The sequence below is a fragment of the Protomyctophum parallelum genome (assembly GCF_964188405.1).
Source record: "Protomyctophum parallelum genome assembly, chromosome: 10".
Lineage (NCBI taxonomy): Eukaryota > Metazoa > Chordata > Actinopteri > Myctophiformes > Myctophidae > Protomyctophum > Protomyctophum parallelum.
Window position 1 is genome coordinate 42,086,395 of NC_139704.1, and position 22,725 is coordinate 42,109,119.

Below are 22,725 nucleotides of genomic sequence, written 5' to 3' on the forward strand. Positions count from 1 at the left end.
CAATGAATGACTATAAACTCCCCGGATGAATGGATAGCCCAAATAACAGAACATTATTTGAGTGTGTGTGGTTGTGCATGCAGGTGTAAATCTGCGTGCATGCTTATTCCTACACACCGTCTCTCTCAGAGGCACTGGCGGTGTTGTAGATAGAGTGAGGGTTTTCTTGGTCGAGAGCAGGCTCCAGGAAGCAGACAGGAAAAGCTCCCGTCAAGGCTGCCAGACAGGCACCCGCTGCAGGCCTCTGTCTGTATGAAGACACAATTTCACACATTGAGCCTCACTATGCCTGTGTTCTCGCTTGGATCTGTGAATGTACAAGCGCAGCACATTGTGTAGAAAAGTTAAGCACATTTCAACTCTGGCAGCGGGTGGGCAAGTGCATGAGACCAGCATGAATGCGACAGTTTCATACTGGGATTGCGCCCGCGTGCTGCTCCACCTGTCAGATTTCGTTGCGTCTCCCTACCTGCCCAGTCTCCTCTGAATGAATTACTAGGCATGTCAAGCAATCGTATGAAAAGACCTTTAGGAAGCAATGGAATAGAGGTCTATTCTGTATACATTACACAGTACTGTGACATTGTCAGATGACATTGCCATAATCTCGGATACAACAGAGAAAGGAGGGAACTACTACTGACAGTAGAACTGGAGTGCAGGAAGATCAGACTCAAGCACAATGCCAAGAAAACAAAAGTACTGACAGTTAACACAGAGGACAAAACCATTGCCACTGCGGACGGGACAGTGCTCCAGATAGTCGAGGACTTCAAATATCTCGGGGGACCTGGACTGCTTCAACAGAACAGGACCTGTAGGTCTGGAGGGCACTTACCAATCCTAGACCAGGAAATGTCTCACGTTCCCCCAGCCTTTGAGCCGTAGCGAACGAAAATAAAAGCCTGAGTACCGAGGCTACAGACAGTCAGAGAGAGAAGGATGAGGCTGGCAGGGCACTGCCAGTCTCATTGGCTAAACCATTGATTCCCATTTTTGTTCAATTCCTAAACAAATAATGTTGCTGCTCTTTGACAAAACTCAGTCTAATCACTAATACTACAAGTACCAGTGGTTGGGAACCTCTGGGCTAGACCATGCTCTCGCATCGCATTTAACTCTAATATTATACAAACGTAACCTATTTTTTTGCTATCTGACCATCATGTTTTACCAACTTGCTGCACCACTCTTTGAATTTAGAGTGAAATATTATGAAACAGCACTTCTGTGGCTGTATGCACAAGAGATATGGCGCTGATCTGATCAGTCCAGCAGTTTGCAAGATTAGCTCCAGACCTCCCCCCCCCCCCCCCCCCCCCCCCACACACACACACACACACACACACACACACACTCAGGTTCTTAAGTAACCTGCCAGGCTGAATAAAATTTATATTTTATGTCATCTGAAAATTAAGACCGATTCGAGGGAAGCACTCCTACTTTCATAAATACTTGATAAATGCCTTGGACAACAATAGTGTAGTTAAAAAAATGTAATGTTTGTCTAGATAATTTCCTGCCACCTTTTGAAGATTTCTCACACAAAACCAAACAATATAAAGCTGACAAAGATGTTCAGGCAATGGTAAACCATTGTGTGATATGAGAAAAAAAAGAATAACCCCCCACACACACACACACACCAAACTGTGACATCATCACACACGTGGACAGTACCCTTCCACATAGATGCTGCTGCTGGTGCCAAGCGTATAGAGACTGTTGAGGATCCTGTAACAGGACACCTGGATACCGCCGACTGGGGGAAAAAAACAAACAAAAAGGTGATGCTTAGGTCTAATTTATACCTCATCGCACCTCGGTGCCGATCGCTGAAAACCTGTTCTCTGTCAATTGAGTAGGCCGTTGAGGATCCTGTAACAGGACTCCTGGATACTGTCCACTCGGTTTTCAGCGAGTGACACTGCGAGCGATATGCCACAGTGTGATGACGTATACAATACATTAGTCTTTGGAGCTCCCCGTATGCCGTATGCATTCACAGACAGCTTCCTGAATGTCAGCTACATATCAAAGGACAAAGGAGAGACAGAAAGCAGACACCCATACAATCACATAGATACATGGACCGTGCAGGCTAGCTGTTGATTAATCAAATTAAAGGTTGCTGGAAGGGCAGGTACAGTAGTGGTGTGTGTGTGTGTGTGTGTGTGTGTGTGCGGGGGGGGAGGACAAGAGACTTATTGAAACGTGGTTTAAAATCCAAAGAAGATGGAAGCTTCCCCTGAGCGGTGTAAGAGGCGTGGAAGGCAGCTGTTCATCTCCACTGTTCAACATATGGAGGCACTGGAAATGCACGCATAGTAATACATGTCGGCATGAGAGGACAAGGTGGCTTTGAGAACCTGCAACTGTTCACTCTCTGCTGATTTCTGATCGCCTGCACCTTTGTTAAATTGACGCACACACGCACTCCTCTCTCTCTCTGTCACTCTAATTAATTAGTCTCATGTTCAGCACCTGTGCCTAGTTTCTCCCGGCGGATCCTGCCGGGAGCTAGAGTTCTCATTTTCTGCCGGAACCCGACCCTCCCGGCCCGGCCCGACAATTTTGGGCCGGGCCGGGCCCAAACAATTATGCTAATTAATCGGCCGGGCCGAGCCTCGGGCTCTGTGATTTTCCGTGATTTTTTTTATTTTTCTCCTTTTTTCAAGAATGTTATTATAATAAAAATAGCAATTCTGTTATTTGTGTAATATGTAGGCTATATAGCCTACAAGTATGTATTTATTATGAAGAGGGCTGCGCTATGGCGATTCACTTGTGACAGGAGGAAGACGGAGGAGTGGAGGCGGGGGGCTTGGAATGGATTACTGACTGCGCGCAGGCAGAGAGAAGTGAACGGTGGGGTGGTTGTTTAATGTTGATACCGCTGGCTGGCCTTCTGGTTTGCGGCGCACCAAATGAGTTTGTAAATTTATAGTTATACCTGTCGATAGCTATAGCTCACATACACCATGCAAAGCCCAGGTAGTCAGATGGCCAGTAAAGACCCTAAATCTTCTTTGGTTTGAGTACTTTATAGTACTGTATGTTACTACTTTATTATTTGTATTATTCTTGAAGCTTAGATGTATCTCTTTACCCATGTGTATCTGTGCTATGTTTTATATTGTGGTGCTGCTATGACAACTGAATTTCCCTCGCAAGATCAACTAGATAAAGTGCCCCTCGGGGCACAGGTCTCCACCAGGGCAGGTCAGGTTGTGGCCTCTTGGTGGCGCTATAATAGGCCAATGTGAAAAGGGTGCCATTTTTTCTTACGCTTTGGATGGCAATTGGATAATTTGAGGCATTTTGTTCCAAAAATGTTGGTGGCGCTATAACAGGCCAATGTGAAAAGGGTGGGGTTCCTCGGCCTAGTAGGAAGGTCTGTGAAACATTTCACGTAAATTGCACGCTGCGTTCATAATTTGAGGCTTTTTGTTCAAAACGGGCCAATCCTGCCAACTTTACAAGCCAAAGTTAGCCAATTAGGATGGAATATGAAATATCGGACAGATCCGGCATTGAACACATGACTATAGAGATAGTGTGTAACGATTTGCGGGATTTTTGAACAGAATTTGGAGCAGCAATATCAAAAGATGTGTTTTTCAAAAGTCGGCCTCCTGGTGGCGCTATAACAGGCCGTTCCGTAACATTTGGGGCAGAGGTTCATCGTTGGCATCCAGGGAGTTTGTGTGCAAAATTTGGCATCGACCGGGTTAACGGTCGTGCCTTGGAGATTAGCTGGACCAATGCGTACCAACTCTGGTAGTGACGCATTGGAAAAATTGCAAAGTGTGGTTGCCGCAATTGCTTACATGTTACGCGTGCGTAAGCGTACCTCCCAGCCCTGGCAGAGTAGTTCTGGAGTAGTTCCAACGGATTGTGTGGCCCTGGTCTTTCCCTAATGGGACTGATCGAGGGTAGCTACTGGGACGTAAGTCAGGACTTGATTACCCCAGCTGGTTCGCCTGAGCGAGGGGTATGATGTTCGACAGACCCGGAACCCAGATGACCTTGGGATACATCACTGAGGATACGTCCCAGGTGCATCCATGCGATGTTTTTTGTGCATGCTCAAAAGAAAAAACTTAAGTATTCAAAAGAGTACTCAAGTAAATGTACTTGAATTACAGTCTACCACTGCGATTTCCTGTCCCGTCTGTTTACAGGAAATTGGACACGGTGACCAGAGTGATTGGACGGGGCCAGTTCGAGGGTACTATTTGTTCATTGGCGAAGAGACACTAATGGCAAATTCCCTTCCTTTATGCTTCTTAAACCAATTATATTATCAAGATGAAGAATCTGTTTCTAAAATGGATCAATCTGGTGTTCTCCATCGAGTTACAGAACCTCCACCTGAGCGACCATAGAACTGGAGTGACTAGATTGTTATAGAAGTGCATGCTAAAAAAAAAGTATTCAAAAGAGTACTCAAGGCGCTTACGGTCTCCGAGGGAAGAAATACTTAAATTGGAGCCTTAATTAGTCTTCGATCTTCCCATTGTAAGTCTATGGAGAACTAATTAATAAATATCAATTAAACTATACAACGGATCTCTTAGCAAAATACAAGCACACGATTCCCGATGAAGCCGGTCGATTTCGGCTCGAGTGTGTGCGGAAAAATCAGTGGGAGGAGTAGCACGGCAAAGTATCGCTCATTTACAACAACAATAGTCTGGTTTCCCCGTTAGGGCAACCACACTAATTAAACCTCTATTAACACCAGTATGGTCCTTGAAATGTCACCCTACCTCCTTTATAGTGTAAATCCACTACTCCTGTTTCAATAGGTTTTGAAAGCATAATTATCTCATGGATAATTATACCGTTTGACTTTTTTCGTATGCTGAAATAACAAATCCATAAACTCATAACGCGTCGCGATGCGTTACGTCGAGAGCTTGTAGATTGGGCTATTTTAAATGAAATATATTGCCGTCATGTTTCTCTATTAACCCATTTTGGTGTTTTAAACATTATGTTATAATTTAGCTATTGAAAAATAGCAGCTCTAAAAGCTACGAGCTTGTAGGTCTGCTATTTTTGAAAAATCGTGAAAATATTTATTTCAGAAAACTGGAGGATTTAGAAGATTTTTTAAAATTTTGAGGTCAGGCCTAAATGGGTTAAAGCCCATGTACTCCAGACATCGCTCACTCACCAAGGAGCTCCACTCCATAGTCGTAGCTGCTGAGGTGCTGGAAAAGGGAGGTGAGCGCGGGGAGGAGCGTGGAGGTGGTGTAGCCCAGGACCTTGCCTGCTCCTCTGGTCTGCTGCTGGGCGCGACCCCCCTGAGAGAGAGGAGAGAAGGCCACCGAGAGGTTCTCTACCGTCGCCTCCAGGTCGGCCACGGCCGCCTCGAAGAATGAACTCAGGGCCGCCCGCGTTGACTCCGGGGCTGACCTCAGTAACGTCCTGGTGACGGGAGAAAGATGAAAGTTAGGTATTCAAAAACCTCATTTAAATTGATCACATTGTTCTTGACTCAGGTTTACATTAAGCAAGCTGACCCATATTACAGCCAAAACAATAGTAAGCAGTGCAATGACAAACCCATGGCATTCAGAAAATATGTTGCAAAGAATGCCTAAATGAAATTGTACAAAAGCAGTGTTTTGAGTTTTTGACAAAAATATTAAATACAATACAATATTTAGTAAATTAAATTTAAAATATGTCATGTGCTATTATTTAACATTTGTCATGAAGGTAATGAATGAATCGGGTGCAAATTGGATCCACCAACAGTGAAATTAATCTGCTAAGAATCTGGTTCTTGTGCCTGATGTGCTTCAGAGACACTGTCCTGACTCTGAGAGACTGAAAGTGGTAACAACCACAACATCAGCATACTGTATGTGTGGAACAATACACCATTGTATCATTTGGAGACTTGGTGCTGTGACAGGGGTCATCCCTATGTTCCCCAGGTTCTATGTTCCCCACTCACCCGGCCCCCCAAAAAAGGAACATTTTTGGGTAAGCAGGGAACATAGAACCTTTTTTGCGGGAGTAAGTGGGGAACATAGGTACGCTCCCCTGTGTGTGTGTGTGTGTGTTTGGGGGAAGCATAGCAGCAGTGCATTCTAGCTACCTGACGTCAAGGGCCTGGGCCAATACACAAAGACAGCTGGAGATGGATGAATCATTTCCTGAGAAGCATGCACGCAACACACACACACACACACACACACACACACACACACACACGCACGTACGTACGTACGTATTACAGGACCACATAGGTACACTTATCAGAAGTACAGTCAGCACTGAAGACACATTTATCAAATTAGAAAATGTTGCAATCTTTGACCAAATATTGGTACAAATAATGGTGGTCAGTGGTCTTTAGGACTGTCCAAAATCAAGACATGGGACCCAACAATCTGACATCGGTCAGCCTCTATACAACCAGTAAGACGCCTGAGGGCGAGAAGCACCTCAGGCGTCTTCAGGTGCAACCTCGCCCTTTGTCACCCACACATCCGCCTGGGTGACGGCAGACTGCTGGGCGAGCGCTGGCGCTTTGGCATGGGGGGTCAGATCAACATATGGAATTAATTCTGTACTGGCCATATATGGAGTGTGTCTTGAGTGTACAGGGTTTGATGTGGTCAGATCAACATATGGAATGTCAGAACAGGTCTGCTCCATATATGGAGATCTAAGGGTGGCAGCTGGGACAGTGTCTTGAGTGTACAGGGTTTGATGAGGGCCAAGTTAGGGCCGGGCCTTAATCTTCGGGCCCGATGAGAACTCTAGTGTGGCAGCGGGGGCAGTGTCTTGAGTATGAGGGCCCAGGTAGGGTCGGGCCAGGCGCATCTGCACTAAAACTTTGGGGCAGGCCCGTCTAGAGTTTAAATGGACAGGTATCAGTCAAAAGGGAGACATCGAAGAGGAAGGATGGATGGGGAAGGATCAACATATGGAATGTGAGAACAGGTCAGCTCCATATATGGTTATGGATATCTAAGGGTTTGAGGTCAGATGTAGAGTTGCTGGCCAATATTGATGACATCAGGGATCTCCATATATGGGCATTCCCATATATGGGCTTAATATCATCCCTGATGATCATGTGATGTCATGATTCATGACCATATATGGTCATGCCTGGGGTGACCAACCAACCAACCAACTGACGGGAATTGCACGTTTTCGTAGTAAATGAAAACTGCGGTCGCAACAACACCACCACCACAAGTGCAATTGGAAACTTAAATAGCAAACATAAATAAATATATTATGAGTCAGTGCAGTTTTATTCCCACACCGTCCTTACCAAACAGTGAGATCTTGTGTCTCATGAGAGCTCCGAGTTTACAAAACAGGCTTAAGGGACGATGACAGGACCAGTGGATCAGGGAGAGGGAGAGAGAAAGAGAGAGAAGGTTAGAACATAATTAAGTGTCAATCAGAAAGAAAACATCATCAACACCCTGAAACACTTGGGGATTGAAGACTGGAGACAAAATGTGAGCAGAGACTCCTGAATAGAAAATCTAAAAGGGAAAACATTTTTGTTTCAATACTATACTCGGGGGAATTTGTTAATTTGGAAGTTCAAGTTGTGCCCATGCAGCTATGGAATGTTATTTATTTATTTTAATGTTTTCCAACTTAACTATATCTATCATGGAATCTGTCTGATCTGTTTAGTTAGTGTATCTATCTCAGTATGCCAAATTATGGAGAAGAATACGTTTGTTTAGTTTTCAGGGTTTTTTTAAACAAAAACATACAGTTGTAACCAGGGGGGCAGTCAGACAGATATTTTGTGAAGCCATGCACTAAGGAAATCGGGACTCCCTGAAAGTTCATATAATGGCCTGTTGTGACGCTGTCATTGGGCCCAAAAAACCCCATAGCTCCATAGAGGTCCATGTATTTGGGCCCAACTTCACCTAGACTGTATTACCTTAATAAACATGGTCATGAATACTTTCTGCTTCCAGTCACTAGTTTAATGTCTCATTTCTCATGTCATAATATTCTTTTTGGAAACTTATGGTCCCATTTATTTAAAAAATGACCATAAAGTCGAGTATGTTCTGAGGGGCGTGGCTACCGTTACAGTCTATGATCGGGATCCACCCCCCGTTCCGAGTCAAAATAAAAACCAACGAAGAAGAAGGGGGGAAGTCCCGCCTTGTTGTCTGGGCCAGCCAATGGCCAGCTGGGCCCAAACGGATCTAGAAAGATGGCGATTTACAATTCAAGGACTGACAGGCTTCATCTTAGCCATTGATGTATATTTCACGGTCAGGAACGGAGTTAGTAGCGGGCAGTGTGGTTCCTCTCAAAAGAATGGCAGACGGAGAAGATCCTCGAAGTTTTCGGTATCAAGTTTTAATGATCAAAGTATCGGTTCAACAGGAAAGTTTCAGGAAACAAAGGCCCAAACTGGAGCTGGCATTAGGAAACAGTCTCTGCGAATCAACGTTACTTAATGTCAACCCACCACATTACATCTGAAACCCCATGTTATATCAGAGTCATGTCCCGCCCTCCCCGGATCAGCCGACAGCCCCTGCTTGAATTCAGCCAATCAAAACGTCGCCTTTACAGGAACCGCCTGTGGGGGGTAGGCGGGACATTAGCCTGCAAATACGTCTCATACTAACATGTAGTTTATATCGATAAGACTAACTAAACATCTTATACTATATTATGAAGTAATACAGAACTTTATTCAACACATTTAACAATACGAAATGAAATGTCAGAGGGATACATTTTAACTGTTCCTGAGTTACAGTAAACTTTACCAATTGAAAAGACAAACTATATGTTAACCAAATCCTACTCTTGGGACCTTAACTCGAAAAGCTATTCTGAGTGTCCCAGGGATATCATGATGAGGACTGCTAACAGGTTTAAAGACTTTAAACATGTGGATATAATAATGAAATGTAGGTACCATATCAGACATTTATAGGACATTGATCACCCTATGTAATGGAATAATTAAACTATATTCTTAGTTCAGAGTAAGGCACACAAGTCATAGGCCATGCAATTTGGTATGATTCTGTGGAGATATTTACAGCCAGCCAGGCTTGTAAAAACAGAGGTCCTCGTTTAGGAGCTGTCCAGACCCCAGGGGGGGGGACAGTTCTAATCTAAGATTTCCAATCTAACAGCTGCGTGTGTTCAGAGGGTTCTCTTTTAACTCAGTCCAAACACGATTATACCTTGGGCTAAAAGCAGAGTGACCTGTTGGTTCCTGCCCTCCCCAAGACCTGAGATAGGGCCGATCTCGGCCCTCCTGGAGTGCAAACAGCCTCCTTTTGTGTGACAGAAACAGATGGTATTTCTATTGTATGTAATTTACTATTCTACGACTGCCGGATGTCAATAAAATCAGTGGGGGTTGTTTTTAGACAGTACTTCAAAGGGGGTAATAGTGAGATAGTCTCAGCCCGGGACCCCGCTCCTTTGGGCCGCTCCCGGGCTCCTGGAGTGAGACTAAGATTAGACATCTTGACCTGTGTTTTTAAAGACATAAGCCGATTAATTTGAACTGTACTTATTGAATTTACACATCACCATCCATCCATATCAGACCCGGATAACGCTTTGTCCATATTTTTTTTACAGACAGTCTATGGTTGTAACCGATCGAGGATAAGACACAATAAAGTCCAGGACTTATTTCCATTGTGGTCGTCTTACACATAAGACGACACGAGTGTCAGTCGCACTGATGTCACAGTTCTGACGTCCTAGACACGACAGTAGAACGAGTGGTGCTATAGTTACTGGTCCTTTAATTAGGCTACATTTAACCTAATCTAGGTTATGAATGATTAACCTACTGTATTTACTGTAACTGTATATTTTATCTACTTAATGGGACTGTTTCGTTAAACTTTGGAGGCAGTCCACAGAGCTGAACTTTACTTTACACACTGTATGCATAATGCAACCAGAGAGAGTACATTTGTGTACATTGTGTAAATAGCTGCAACCTTTTTGAATGAAATGCTATAGCTCCACAATGTATTCCAGGTCTGTACTGCACTTCAGATCACAGCCATCTAGCTCACTGCCAAATGTAGAACTCACTATTCCAAACTGTCTGTACACCATCCTGCTGGCATTAACATTTCAACAGTACAGGTCATATCATATTGTGATCAAATTTTTTGGCTTTGACCTACAGTATATACATACCTGCTGACCATCTCCTTCTCTTTGTTGGAGGCGTGGCCTCTGTTGCTATGGGAGCAGGCAGAGCTGGACAAAAAGTAAAGCCGCTGGCTCTTCAGGTATTGTTCCAACAGAGGCAGGACAACCTGTTGAAGTGGATACTATAAGATACCGGTAGTTCAACACACAATCACACGCACACGCATCGGTATAATATGCATTGATGAAAAAATACAATTTGTGTAAAAAAAAAGGAAAAGGGAAAAGAAAAAAAAGGAAACGGAAAAGCGAAAGAGAGATTACTTTTTCACAAAGGCGTAAATTAGGTTTAACTCTGAATTCAAACTATTTCACTGCCATGTTCTAAGCCAGGGGTTCTTAACCCGTGGGTTGCGACCCCTCGGGGGATCACCAAATTATTTTGGGGGGCCCCCAAATTATTTTCCAAAAAAAAACTGAATGGCTGGAATATGGAAATGAAGAGTTTACATAGTTCATGCATAAACTTTCCTTAATGATTATATCTGGTTTCAGTATTCATTCATGATATATTTTCTCTATTATAAGGTTATTTTTGCAGTGAGTTTGTATCGTGGGTGGTGAGGGGTCGCAAGACATGGCCAAAGCATTTCCGGGGGTCCGCAGCCAAAAAGGTTGAGAACCCCTGTTCTAAGCAGCAAGGTTTCAAGTTCAAGTGGGTTCATGTTATACAATTACACTTAATAAGCAATAATAACTGAGTTTAGCCATTTCAACAGTTTTGAGCTTGATTGTGTGATTATAATGCAAGGCTAGTTTCCTGTACACTATATCTGTTTCAGGAAGTAGACTTAACCCATTCTGACCGGGCACCCATTTTGGTGTTGGCATCATGTCGTGCTTTAGCTATTTAAAAATAGCTCATATCGCGCCACCGAGTGGCGCGATACGAGCTTGTAGGTCTGCTATTTTTTGAAAAATCGAAGAACGACTGACATTTTTTAGAATCTGATCTCAGGTCAGAATGGGTTCATCAGACCAGTGTGTGTCCGGCGAAAACCTCGTATGAATCTGATCTCAGGTCAGAATGTGTTAAAGTTAACACAGGTGCAGCTAATTCAATCACCACATTTGGGCTTCTGCCTCAGTAACACTCTTTTGTCTGTGCATGTGAGTGTGTGTGTGTGTGTGTGTGTGTGTGTGTGAGCACTGGATGAAGAGTGGGAGTGGGTGAAGATGTGGTTGTTTGTAGTAGAGAGGCGTACTGTAGGTGCAAACGGACTCAGTTGACTGACTCTGACTCAGGGTCTGGTTGAAGAGAAATGAGCCCTTTTCATCCCCCGCTGCATTCAGAGGCACAACTGTGTGGGAGGCTTTAATCAATGCCCGTGTCGGGCAATCGACACGCCCACATGGATTTCCAAATAGCCTAAATAAATTACTTGGCCACAAAGGCTTTCACTTAGTGGTGTTGCCCGTGGCAACCGGCCAACAAAAGTAATTAGTTGGTATAGATGAAGGGGGGAGGGGGGGGGGGGGGGAGTTATGAAGACACGGAAACATCAGGAAAGACTAAGGATTATGGTATTTCTGTGAATGTCAGTAGACATGGACTGGGTTTAGCTTAAAGCTTAAATCAAAGCTGAACCTTGGAGAAGAAATCTATCTGCTGTTGGAGTGCAACTCTCTCCCCTTTGGTCATCTGTCCCCGGGCTTGCATTACCTCTGTGTGAAGAAAAAACATCATGAACACCAAGAAAACACCACAAACTACAGTATTGCACTGTGCATTGTTTTTGTAAGTATGTTTTTTTTGTATGAGTATCTGTTGGGGGGATGTGGGAGGGAGGAGGGAGAGGTACGTTGGAGTCCTGTATATATATGTATGAAAGTTTTGTTGTCTTTGTAAGAAAATCACACCCGTGTGAAGTTGGGGGGGGGGGGGGGTCCCCGGAAGTTCCAGACCCTCAGGAACGCACCCAGGGTGCCGGCCCGGTTCTGGCGAGCCGCCCCGCGTACGAAACATTAGAGAAATTACAGAGTTACCGTGTGGGGGTCCCTCTACTGTACTGTACTGGCACACCCGAGATCATCATATATAGTTAATATGTGCGTGCGTGCGTGTGTGTTTGTGTGTGTGTTGCGCACAGGTGGTGAAAAACAGCCATGCTGTTTTCGTGCTCAGACCCAGGCACCCAGCCAGCCACCCACCCAGCCCCCCGCACACACACTCTGTAAGGGAGTGGTTGCACCACTCAAAAAATTTGTCCCTATCTCAACATATTAGGTAGCAGCCATGACTAAATGAAAATAGCGATTTTTAAGGCAATCTCGGGAAGTAATTCATGAGGGCAGAGAATACACGAGAGCCATGTGTGCATCGTCATGCATTTAGTATATCTGTACAAAACACAGGACACACACAAATGCAGCAGAATTGCAATATTGCTGCTGTGCACTTGCTGAAAGGCTTTGGCACGCTATGTTTGTTAGTGTCTATGTCTATGTCTCTATCTCTCTCTCTCTGTCTGTCTCTCTGTCTCTCTGTCTCTCTCTCTCTCTCTCTCGACTTATCCAGATTTTATACGCACATGTTCGCATAGACAAACCCAGACTTTCTGAATTTGAGCTAAAGTGAAAATATCCTCAGGCTATATTGCGGATTCGAGGATGGGCTGACTGTCAGAACACAGGCTTAAAAGACTATTGATATTCATCAAATCCATATCAACTCTGAAGACTTGTGTGTCTGGCATAAATCAAGGTTCTTATGGGTGAAACCTCAACAATAGTATATAATAATGCATAATGCACTCATCCCTGTGGGACAGCCAAGGTGCAACATCAACTTATTCAATGTTGCTACAGTATATGTATCCATTTTATAACCATGGATTTTAAGTTAACCACCTTCATTATGAAGTTTGACATGACAACAAAACCTTGACTCCATGACTCTCACCAAGTCACCAATTTCCTGTATTTCTTCATTCATGAATGACAAATGCAATAATTACAGGTAATAATGATTACAACTTGAAGAATAATGTATAATAATAATAATAATAATTAGGGATGCACCGAAAGGGAAATTCTTGGCCGAAAACCGAATACCGAATAGCCGAATACATATTTGTTGTAAAGCTACCTGATTATGGCAAAATACATGATTTTGGCAAAACCTAACTTAAATAATAAACACTTATGGGTCCATTAAAAAACATATAATTAATTGGAGGCTTTGTGATTAATTAATCTCAATTAATCACATTTGAATCGCATATCAATAGGCCTATTTGACCTGAGCAGTGAGCTTTTTTTTCTACATAAGCATAGGCAATAAAACAAGTAGTAATAATAATAGTGATAATAATATTATTTATATAAAGCTTCTCTGAGTACTTAGACACTTTTCAAGGAGAACATGAGAAAACAAATAAAAACAACTTTATTAGAGAAAAACTAAGACTATGGAATAAAATAAATTAAAGTGGAATGAGATAGCAATATTCCAGAGGTGGGTTTGAATTTATAGGTGGTGGCATGTCTCTGAGTTTTGGGAAGTGCATCGTTTTGACAGGTCTGCCTGCTAGTGAAACCCTTCATGACCATTAAACATGGGCAGACGCAACGATACAGTATCATTGTGTGAGGTGTTGGGGAACAGATGGAAAGTACGGTTAAAACTAACGTTAGCTCCCATGCTATTGCTAGCTATAGCTTCCCTCGTCAACACCACCCGTCCACAGATCGGGTGGAAGAGTTGCTTGTGCCCGTGGATGGGAAATAAGATTTAAAAGGCTATGGAAGCTTGGATGAAAGCACAGATGTATGCAATAAAGTTGTGTCGGATCTGCCTGTGCATTGAAGCATTCCGTGACTGCTGCTTGTGTGTTGTGTTGTGACTGCTGCGCTGATGCAAGAGCGTCATAAGCATGCGCCCTTCCTGCGCTGAAAGTAGCAGATCTACAAGCTATCTACCCGTCGCAATGCACAGCGCGTTGGGCTTGTACATCTGTGTTTTTCCCGCAGTTTAGTTCGATTCACAACTTTAGGACCACTACTACTATTCGGTGATATTTTTCGGCTTATTTGAGCCGAAACCGAATAGGCCGAAAATACATTTTTAGCCATTTTGCTTTGAGTTTTATTTAAAAATCCCATAAGTAATATGTAATGACAAATCACAAATGCACATGCTGGCCAAAATACGGTTCTGTGATAGGAATATTATGAAGCTCTTATGTGTATGAGACTACATTACCCAGCTCCAGCATGTTTTCCTGGGCCTCGTCAGAGTAGCACAGTAGCTGCTGCAGGAGAGTGTAGGCAAAGCGCCTGGCGATGGCCGGTGAGTCCATATCCACTGTCTTCCTGTCCCTGTACAGGAGGCCATATAATCACAGACTGTAAAATCACGAGTTCAATAGTGCATTACAATTATGTTACAACTGATAGTGCTGATTTTCAAATGGCCACTGGCTTACAGGTCAGGATGTGATGCCACAGCCACAGTGTTAAGATAGCAGTACCCTTGAGAAAGGCTCCTAACCTCTTAATGCCTCATTACCTTCATATCACACTGTGCTATTGTAGCACATCGACTTAAATGTGCAATTTACTGTGGCCATCACCTCCACACGGTGTAACCATTCAGCTGAAGGAACTTGAGGACATCCTGGGCTTTCTCCCGGAGTTTGGCCTTGTCCTTGGCTGTTAGGGTGTCATAGGGCACCAGCATGGAATGCCCCACTCCTCCTAGTTTCTTCTTCTTGGCCCAAGCATTGTGGTAGTTCTCAGCCAACTGCTCCGCCATGGACTACAAACACAACAGTAACGATGTCGTGTTTAGCTGCGACTCTTTTCCACACATAATACTTTATACTGGAGTCTAGTGCATGTGTAACCAACTGAATGCTGCAGCGAATGTGTAACCAACCAAATACTGCAGTGTGTAAACACATTATACGGTACACTGGTCGCAGGACAAGACAATAAAACACGGTATGACCTACACCCCAAGCACAACATAATAAAACACGTTACGACTTACACACTGGTCCCAGGACAAGGTGATGCTGCTCATGTCCATTGGTTTGGGGGTGAAGGTTGACGCTCCCTCAAAGGACAACTATAGTAGACAATAAAACAATTAATGGCGGTGGTGGGCCATGGGATACGTTGTCGGTTGTTTTCATTAAGTTGTTGCATTTGTAATTTTTTGTTATGTCTGTATTGTGTTTTACAGGTTATGTCAGGTTATGTGTTGTTGGTTCATTGTATCTTGTTTGTTTTGGGGTGTTTGCTTTCTGTGTCTCGTGAAAAACACACATCACACACCACAACACACAAACACAGAACACACACATATGCATAATGGTGCAGAGATGGATGTGTAGGAATCTGTAGGGGTACAAACATACTTGTCCAGCCTGAGAGATCCTGCGTGAACAGGTATGCAGGTCAAACACGTCGCCTGCTCTGGTCCTCTCAATGGTCCATCCGAAGGCCAGCATGCTCCTTAAAGTCTCCTTAATGGCCCAGCGGCAAGCTTCTTTATCCTGGACATTTCACTCAATTTGAACCACTATTCAACTCTGAGAGGATGTGCATGGGTTTCCACATGGTCACATTTGTACACTCTCAGAATTAAAATAACATTTGTGAGTTTAGTATATAGTACGTAGGCACTGTGACAAAAAAACATTTAACAAGAGTATATCACCAAAGGCAATGCTTGCAGTAGAGTAGAGTGAAAAATAGCGGTTTTGTATATATGAATATTTTAAAAACTAGCAGTGCATAATACTATATATGCAAGGCACAGGAAGCTGAATCGTTCAAGCACTGGAAGCTTTTCTTTGATTTGAATTGTACATGCATGCATTTCACACAGGTTTATACTAATGCATTCCCAAAATGGAAATTATTCAAATTAAATGTTCAGAGCCATTTAAAAAAGTACTTACTTCACAGTTTGTCACTGGGGAAATTATTCAAGGACCGTCCCTATTTTAGCCATGTCATTATCGGTGAAAATTCTCAAGTTTTCAGAAAGCAGAATTTAACTGTTTTCAAAAATAGAAAAAATTGCAGATCTGCAAGCTCACATCGACTATTTTTTGCAATTTGTCACATTGAAAAAGTACAGAATGTGGGGCGTAGCTCAGGGGGGATTTGATTTTATAAGCACAGACAGTCATAGGCGGAGCTTGAACTTGACGCCTGGGGGTGCGACTGCTTGGCGAACGACACCCGATTTTTTTTACCTTTATTTTATTATTTTAGCGTTTTTACAATGCCCTAACCCCTAAAAATGAGTTATTTAGGTAGTACAGCAGCTCACACACATACACACATGCACTACAGCCGTACAGCGAGTCATCATATCATGATAAGAGAGATGATTACAAACTACAGTCAGAAGCCAGAAGTTAAGTTTAAAAAATATATATATATATATATATATTTTTTTTTTGCTGTTTTACCTTCTCAGCCAGCGCCCTGTACGGCTTGAGGAGCGGGTGAACCTTACTGTTTTCACACAGCTGCTCCCCGTGGACCCAGCCAGTGGCAAACTGACAGAGACAACAAGCAGATTCTCACACACACACACACACACACACACACACACACACACACACACACACACACACACACACACACGGCCATATGTTAGATAACAGGTATACAATATAGGGCTAATCTCCTCCAGTTAGTGCCCAGGACGAAACACGACACAGACAAAACGTCTGCGTGCAGCCCAACAGACATTCATTATCCAGGAAGTGTATTGGTAAGTGAGCAGAGTTCTGACTGCGTTATCATACATCACTCTGTCAGGCCCTAACAGACCCCTTCAAATGTGATGGATGAGCGTCATGATATTACCTTGTCCAGTGACCACTTCTCATGGGTATGCTCGGCATACTTATTCACCACTGACGCCAGTCTCTCCGGCACTGTCACACTGGTTCAAGGAGAGAAAATGATTTAGCTCAATTTCCAGTTCCACAACAGGGGGCACCGTCAGGTCAATACTATCTAAAGTAAGCCTCATGGCCTTGCCGAGCCATGAGGCCCATAGGGCAGGAGCCTATCTCCTGTTTCTGTAGCGTGAGGCAGCTTGATGTACAAGTACACCCCCTGGACATGCGTATGTCGCAGGGACTTAGCCCCAATCCAACCCTTGATGCTGAGTGTCAAGCAGGGAGGCATTGGGTCCCATTTTTTGAGCCTTTGGTATGACCCGGACGGGGATTGAACCCCAACCTCCCAGTTTCAGGGCGGACACTCTATCCACAAGGCCAGTGAGTTCAATCTACTGTGAAGAGAAGGAGGAAGGGTCACACATAACAAACACAGTTTTCAATTGCATCTGGTACTGAAGTGTGTAACACTTCCTTCTTTTACATACTGCACTGCCTACTAGGGTTGGGTGACGATACGAATACATCGTCAATGGCGAATATACGAATCCAATCGCCGAATATCTTTATTAGGCGATTTCTCGGGACGATTTAGCCCAATTAACCTGTAAAGTGTGAGCAACATGTGAATCAATTTGGCCCAGCAAAGTAGTAACAGCGGCCAGGTGGAAATCACCTCCTCCGTTATAATGTATGCTCCCACAGTCCCCGCACTCAGCAGCATCGGGCACCGGGGCACGGCACTTACGGCACAGCCGCCAGCCAAAGTAAAGGCTGGGAGCCTGGGAGCTGAGGAAGGCTGTAGCCTACATGTTGTTTAAGCTCCGGAGTCCAGACCCATGCAGTTTAATAATATACAGTCACAACAGAATGCACACACACTGCTGTCTCGTGTCTCATCACAATCCCAATGCCTCACCCGTGAAGTCGGGGGGGAAAATAAAGAAACTGTCTACTAGTGTCAGTGTATAGGCTCGGGGATCATAATAGCGCTTAGCTTAGCATTAGCTTAGCGTGTAGCCCCTACTGGTGCTGCAACCCACTGATTGAACTTCATATCCGCCTGTAATCTAAGTTATTTTTATTGACAACGTGAACGAACACCGACACCAGCGTTGCAAAAATAGACAGATCTACAAGCTCTCAACGCGTAGCGAACGGCACTGCAAAAACAGGCAGGACGCGATGCCTTGAGAGCTTGTAGATCAGCAGCAGCCCGGCCGCAGCAGCTTGTGGGCTCCGCTGCTCCGCTCCGAGCCTCCGACTGACCGGTGCGGGGAGGCAAGGGAGCAAGTTACCCTGGCTGCGCAGCTGTGCTGCAGAAACAGACTGATCTACAAGCTCTCAACGCCTAGCGAACGGAGCTGCAAAAACAGGCAGGACGCGGCGCCTTGAGAGCTTGTAGATCTGGCTTTTTTGCGACCTGCAGTGAGCTGTTCTCACTTTACCTTTATGACACGAATACATCGTTAATCGGCGAATATTTGTCAGACGATGGGCGGTTGAAAAAAATTGGCATATCGCCCAACCTTACTGCCTACTGCACTGGTTCTCCTACAGGGATTCTCCTACAGTAGTAGTAGTTTTCAAATAATATAGATACATATTGGCAAATGTTGAAAAATGTCTCTTGCGGGGGTCCCTGGGATAACATCTTTTCAAATGGTGGTCCATGGCCAAATAGTTCTATTTGGCGGTCCTTGACATTAAAATGTTTGAGAACCACTACTCTACTGAACATGATAGAACACTTAAAATGTCTTTAATATATGTTAAAGATGTTAAAGATTTTCACAAGGAGGATCTCAAATATCTAAAACCACATATTACACACATAAAGACCCCCAGGAAAGTGTTCTAAATCTTCTAAACGTCATTAACATATTTTCTTTTGAAAAAAGGGTGAAGTTTCCCTTTAATCTTACAAATGCTACCTTGCATTGCTTGTGTAGAATGTTCCTTATGAGTATATACAAAAAAGATGTTCGGTTATTCTTCTTTTCTTCTTTCGTCTGTGCACTTTCACTAACAAAAGCACAGATCTTAAAAAATACATAAATACATAAAAAGGAAATAATTTGGCCACTGCATCGTCTGCAAGAGTAGAAGAGGGGATGAGCTCAGAAGTTATTGGTGCACTTGCTACTTCTGGTTACTGGCTTACATACAGTACCTGGAGGTGTCTACAGGCTGGGGGTCAAACTGGTCATCTGCGTCCACGGAGCCGTTCTTCTCCTTGACACAGCTTTGGTCCATGTGGTCGGGAGGCAGGGCACTGGCAACCACAGTCAGGCACTCCAGAGACAACCTGAATAACTCTGGTTCATAGGGCTGTGGAAGAAGAGACGGAGACAGACAGGAAGTGAGGGACATTTGAAAGAGGTATAATGGAAGAAGAGGGAGGAATAGAGAAGGATATAGGATGTTGAGAAATGGTACAAATTTAGATTCAGATTTGTACAAACACCTATTCCAGAGTATTAATTAAAGGAGCTGTATGTTTCTGTTTTTGTTTGTTTCTTGTTTAAGATTTAAAGCTCTATATTCTGATCTTATTATCATTACTAACGCCACGCCCAAAAAATAGAAAAAGGCGCCCAGTCATCCAGGTGTGCGTGTGTGCGTGCAGTGAAAAGGGGAGGGGTAGGTGAATGTAGAAAATGTGATGTAATTTGCGCCACAATAAAATGTTGCGCAATAACAGTATGCCATACAAATGCAAACTGTACGGTAAATATGCAAGTTGGAAGCATGCAATGTAGTGCGTGTTGTTTCCTATGGCGCGCACACACACACACACACACACACACACACACACACACACACACACACACACACACACACACACACCCTCTTCACACTGTATTGTATAGTCATCCATGTGGAAACCGTGCGGTACTCTACAATGCTGACTACAGCCTAAACGTCTGAGGGATGTTTGAGGCTGCAACAACCTTGAACCTTCTTCTGTCTTTAACGTCTTCATGTTTTGGATGAGTCAGATAAGCACCACTCAGCAATATGCTGATCACAAGAGGGGGACCTCCCCTGAACACAGAGGAGATTGAATTGCATCGATTGCATCTGTCCTTTTCTCGTCTGTAGGCTTGAAAGCAATAGTGGGATGTTACGCTTCATATGGCAAGGATCTGGGAAAGAAATGTGTTGTGTGTTGACATCTGAGGGGGCACTGTTTCTTCCAAGTAGCTCCATATTGTCGCTTTCAGATGGATACCTTGTATGTCCAAAACTGTAACTTGTCAGGAAATGGGGGAAAATAACCTGTATTCCAATTGATGTATTATTAGTTATTATTACGACTGTAGGTCGCAGATTACTATGAAAACCTGCAAAGCCCATCAGTCATTCCATCCATCACACCACCATATATGGCTGTCAGTCCCTCACACCTCGTGACATGTCACGCCACGATATATGGCCGTCAGTCCCTCACGCCTCGTGACATGTCATGCCAGTGACTCCACCATATATGGCCGTCAGTCCGTCACGCCTCGTGACATGTCATGCCAGTGACTCCACCATATATGGCCGTCAGTCCGTCACACCTCGTGACACGTACGGCATACGCCACCATATACCAACCTCTAAATATTGTGTCAGTCAAAAGATAAAAACATGGCTGTCCGTCCATTGTAAGCTGTGTGCAAGCGAGCAGCGGACAACAACTCACTTGCTTTCGATATCAAGGTATCTCTCTCTCTCTCTCGCAGACACAAGTTGCATGCATTTTTCTGCTTGTAGCCTAAACCAAATGAAGCGTAGCCAACGTGTATGTTAATTGATATTAAAAGACAATGTCAACCCAGGAGGGTGGTGGGGGGGTCAGAGTATTTGAAGCCTTAATAGGGGGAGAGAGTGGTCAATGGGATCGCGGGAGAAAAAAAACTGTCAATTTGACCTGAAGGATTAAAGATTAAGGAGCGTTGACGACGGTTTCTACTGGTTTTACCTGCTTTGCCAATGCCTTCAACGTTCCCCAGAATAACCTCCTGGACAGGTGGAGCTCCTCCTCCGAAGCGGAGCCCAGATTCCCCCACCCGCCAATCAGAGAGTAGTATTTGTAGCTCTGCTCGTAGTGTTTGGTCAGCAGCTGGTGCACAAGTTGTGACAGTGGTCAATATCAAATGGATTGAATGTGTGTGTGACGTGTGTGTGTGTGTATGCATATATGCAAACATCAAAAAAATCAATTGAGTTGTCATTGTGGTCCTGTCACCTTGAGGGGCATCTCAGTGTTGTCTGTGATTCGGGGGACATCGAAGACAAGGCGCCTGAGGAGTGGCTGCATCACAGATGGCTGGAGTTTACTGATGACAGAAACATGCACACACACCCACACCCACACAAATGTATGTGCACACAAACGCACACACGAGAAACAATGCTGTGATTGATCACATCACAGTTGATAAGACAGTGTGACAGATACGATTACGGTTATTATTTTCTTCAACTGGAGAACATGACGTGTAGCGACTCGAAGATCACTTAATCTCCACTAGTGCAGTGGCAAATACACACACAATCCCATGGCGGCTTCCCACCCACAGACACGGGCAATTGTATTCATTGGATCACCCGGCCGAGCCATAGGCACCGCAGAGGAATTGAACCTCAGTCCCCTGTGCTACACAGACCCCGAGCGCAAGATTTTGTGATTAAATAAATAAAAGTCATTCCCACAGTGACATTTAATTTAGAACCAGTCACCTTCAATATGATGAAGCCCGCTCGGGTTTAAAGCAGTGAGAATACTTTATTTACTTCATTCATTATTTGTTTCCCTTTTAAACCATAAATATACATGAGGTAACTCTATGGCCTTCACTGAATTCTAATATTGTTTTACTGCTTTCAAAAAGGTGTCTATGTTTGGTTGATTGATTTTATCAAAACTGAAGCAAAGAACTACTTTTAGTATAATAGGAAAAATAATGCAAAAAGAAAAAGAAAGAAACACTAACACACACGCACGCACGCACGCACGCGTACTATATTGCATATGCAATAGAGTTTCTGAAATATTGATATTCCTCTGTGCAAACGGAGGCTGAATAAATGTTTTTGTATTTTTCTACAACCACAGCCATGGAACCCTATGACCCACTTCAACACGTTCGTTCAGCCCCGGAGCGCTGCATGGGCCTACCTGCAGACTGCAAGTAAGCAGTCCTCGATGGAGTCTCTCTGAGCCTTGGTCAGACTGACGGCCCTGGACAGGCAGTAGATGGCCTGGATGAGGTTGTCCACCAATGCGGACTGGCCCTCTGAGGCGCAGAACAGAGCCGAGCACTTGGTGAGCAGGGGCAGCACGGCTGTGCACAGGTACCTGTTGAGGGCCAGGGCCATGTCAGTGGAGCCCAGGTCCGTCTGCAAAGGAAGAGAACATAACTAAGAAGAAAGAGAAAGAAGAGATATGTAGCAACAACAATCTAATTGTAATCCTTTAAAAAAATATATATATAAATATATATATGAGAGGAAGAGGTTACAATAGGTTATCCATCAATGGTTTGATGCGGTGTGTCCAACACTGCCTCTTAGTGGCCAGGAGTTTAGACTGCAGCGATTACAAACATGCTTCAAGAAAACAATCTAATTGAATCAGTATTGTTTG

At 44.0% G+C, this 22,725-nt stretch overlaps 1 protein-coding gene across 1 annotated transcript in view; it reads right to left on the bottom strand.

Annotated features, from left to right (window-relative positions):
- The window catches only part of LOC310865836 (ryanodine receptor 2-like), a gene marked incomplete at both ends in the record, with an annotated part of 126,701 nt that overhangs the window by 56,475 nt on the left and 47,501 nt on the right, over nt 1–22,725 (bottom strand). Inside the window, 17 exons of the mRNA XM_083775046.1 lie at nt 118–248; nt 1,684–1,765; nt 5,186–5,439; nt 6,119–6,176; nt 7,301–7,359; nt 10,204–10,325; nt 11,807–11,883; nt 14,423–14,538; nt 14,793–14,977; nt 15,212–15,289; nt 15,582–15,719; nt 16,647–16,736; nt 17,050–17,128; nt 19,261–19,418; nt 21,058–21,198; nt 21,325–21,415; nt 22,258–22,478. Of these exons, the coding sequence (XP_083631172.1) occupies nt 118–248; nt 1,684–1,765; nt 5,186–5,439; nt 6,119–6,176; nt 7,301–7,359; nt 10,204–10,325; nt 11,807–11,883; nt 14,423–14,538; nt 14,793–14,977; nt 15,212–15,289; nt 15,582–15,719; nt 16,647–16,736; nt 17,050–17,128; nt 19,261–19,418; nt 21,058–21,198; nt 21,325–21,415; nt 22,258–22,478 (2,080 nt within the window). The remainder of the gene's footprint in view (nt 1–117; nt 249–1,683; nt 1,766–5,185; nt 5,440–6,118; nt 6,177–7,300; nt 7,360–10,203; nt 10,326–11,806; nt 11,884–14,422; nt 14,539–14,792; nt 14,978–15,211; nt 15,290–15,581; nt 15,720–16,646; nt 16,737–17,049; nt 17,129–19,260; nt 19,419–21,057; nt 21,199–21,324; nt 21,416–22,257; nt 22,479–22,725) is intronic.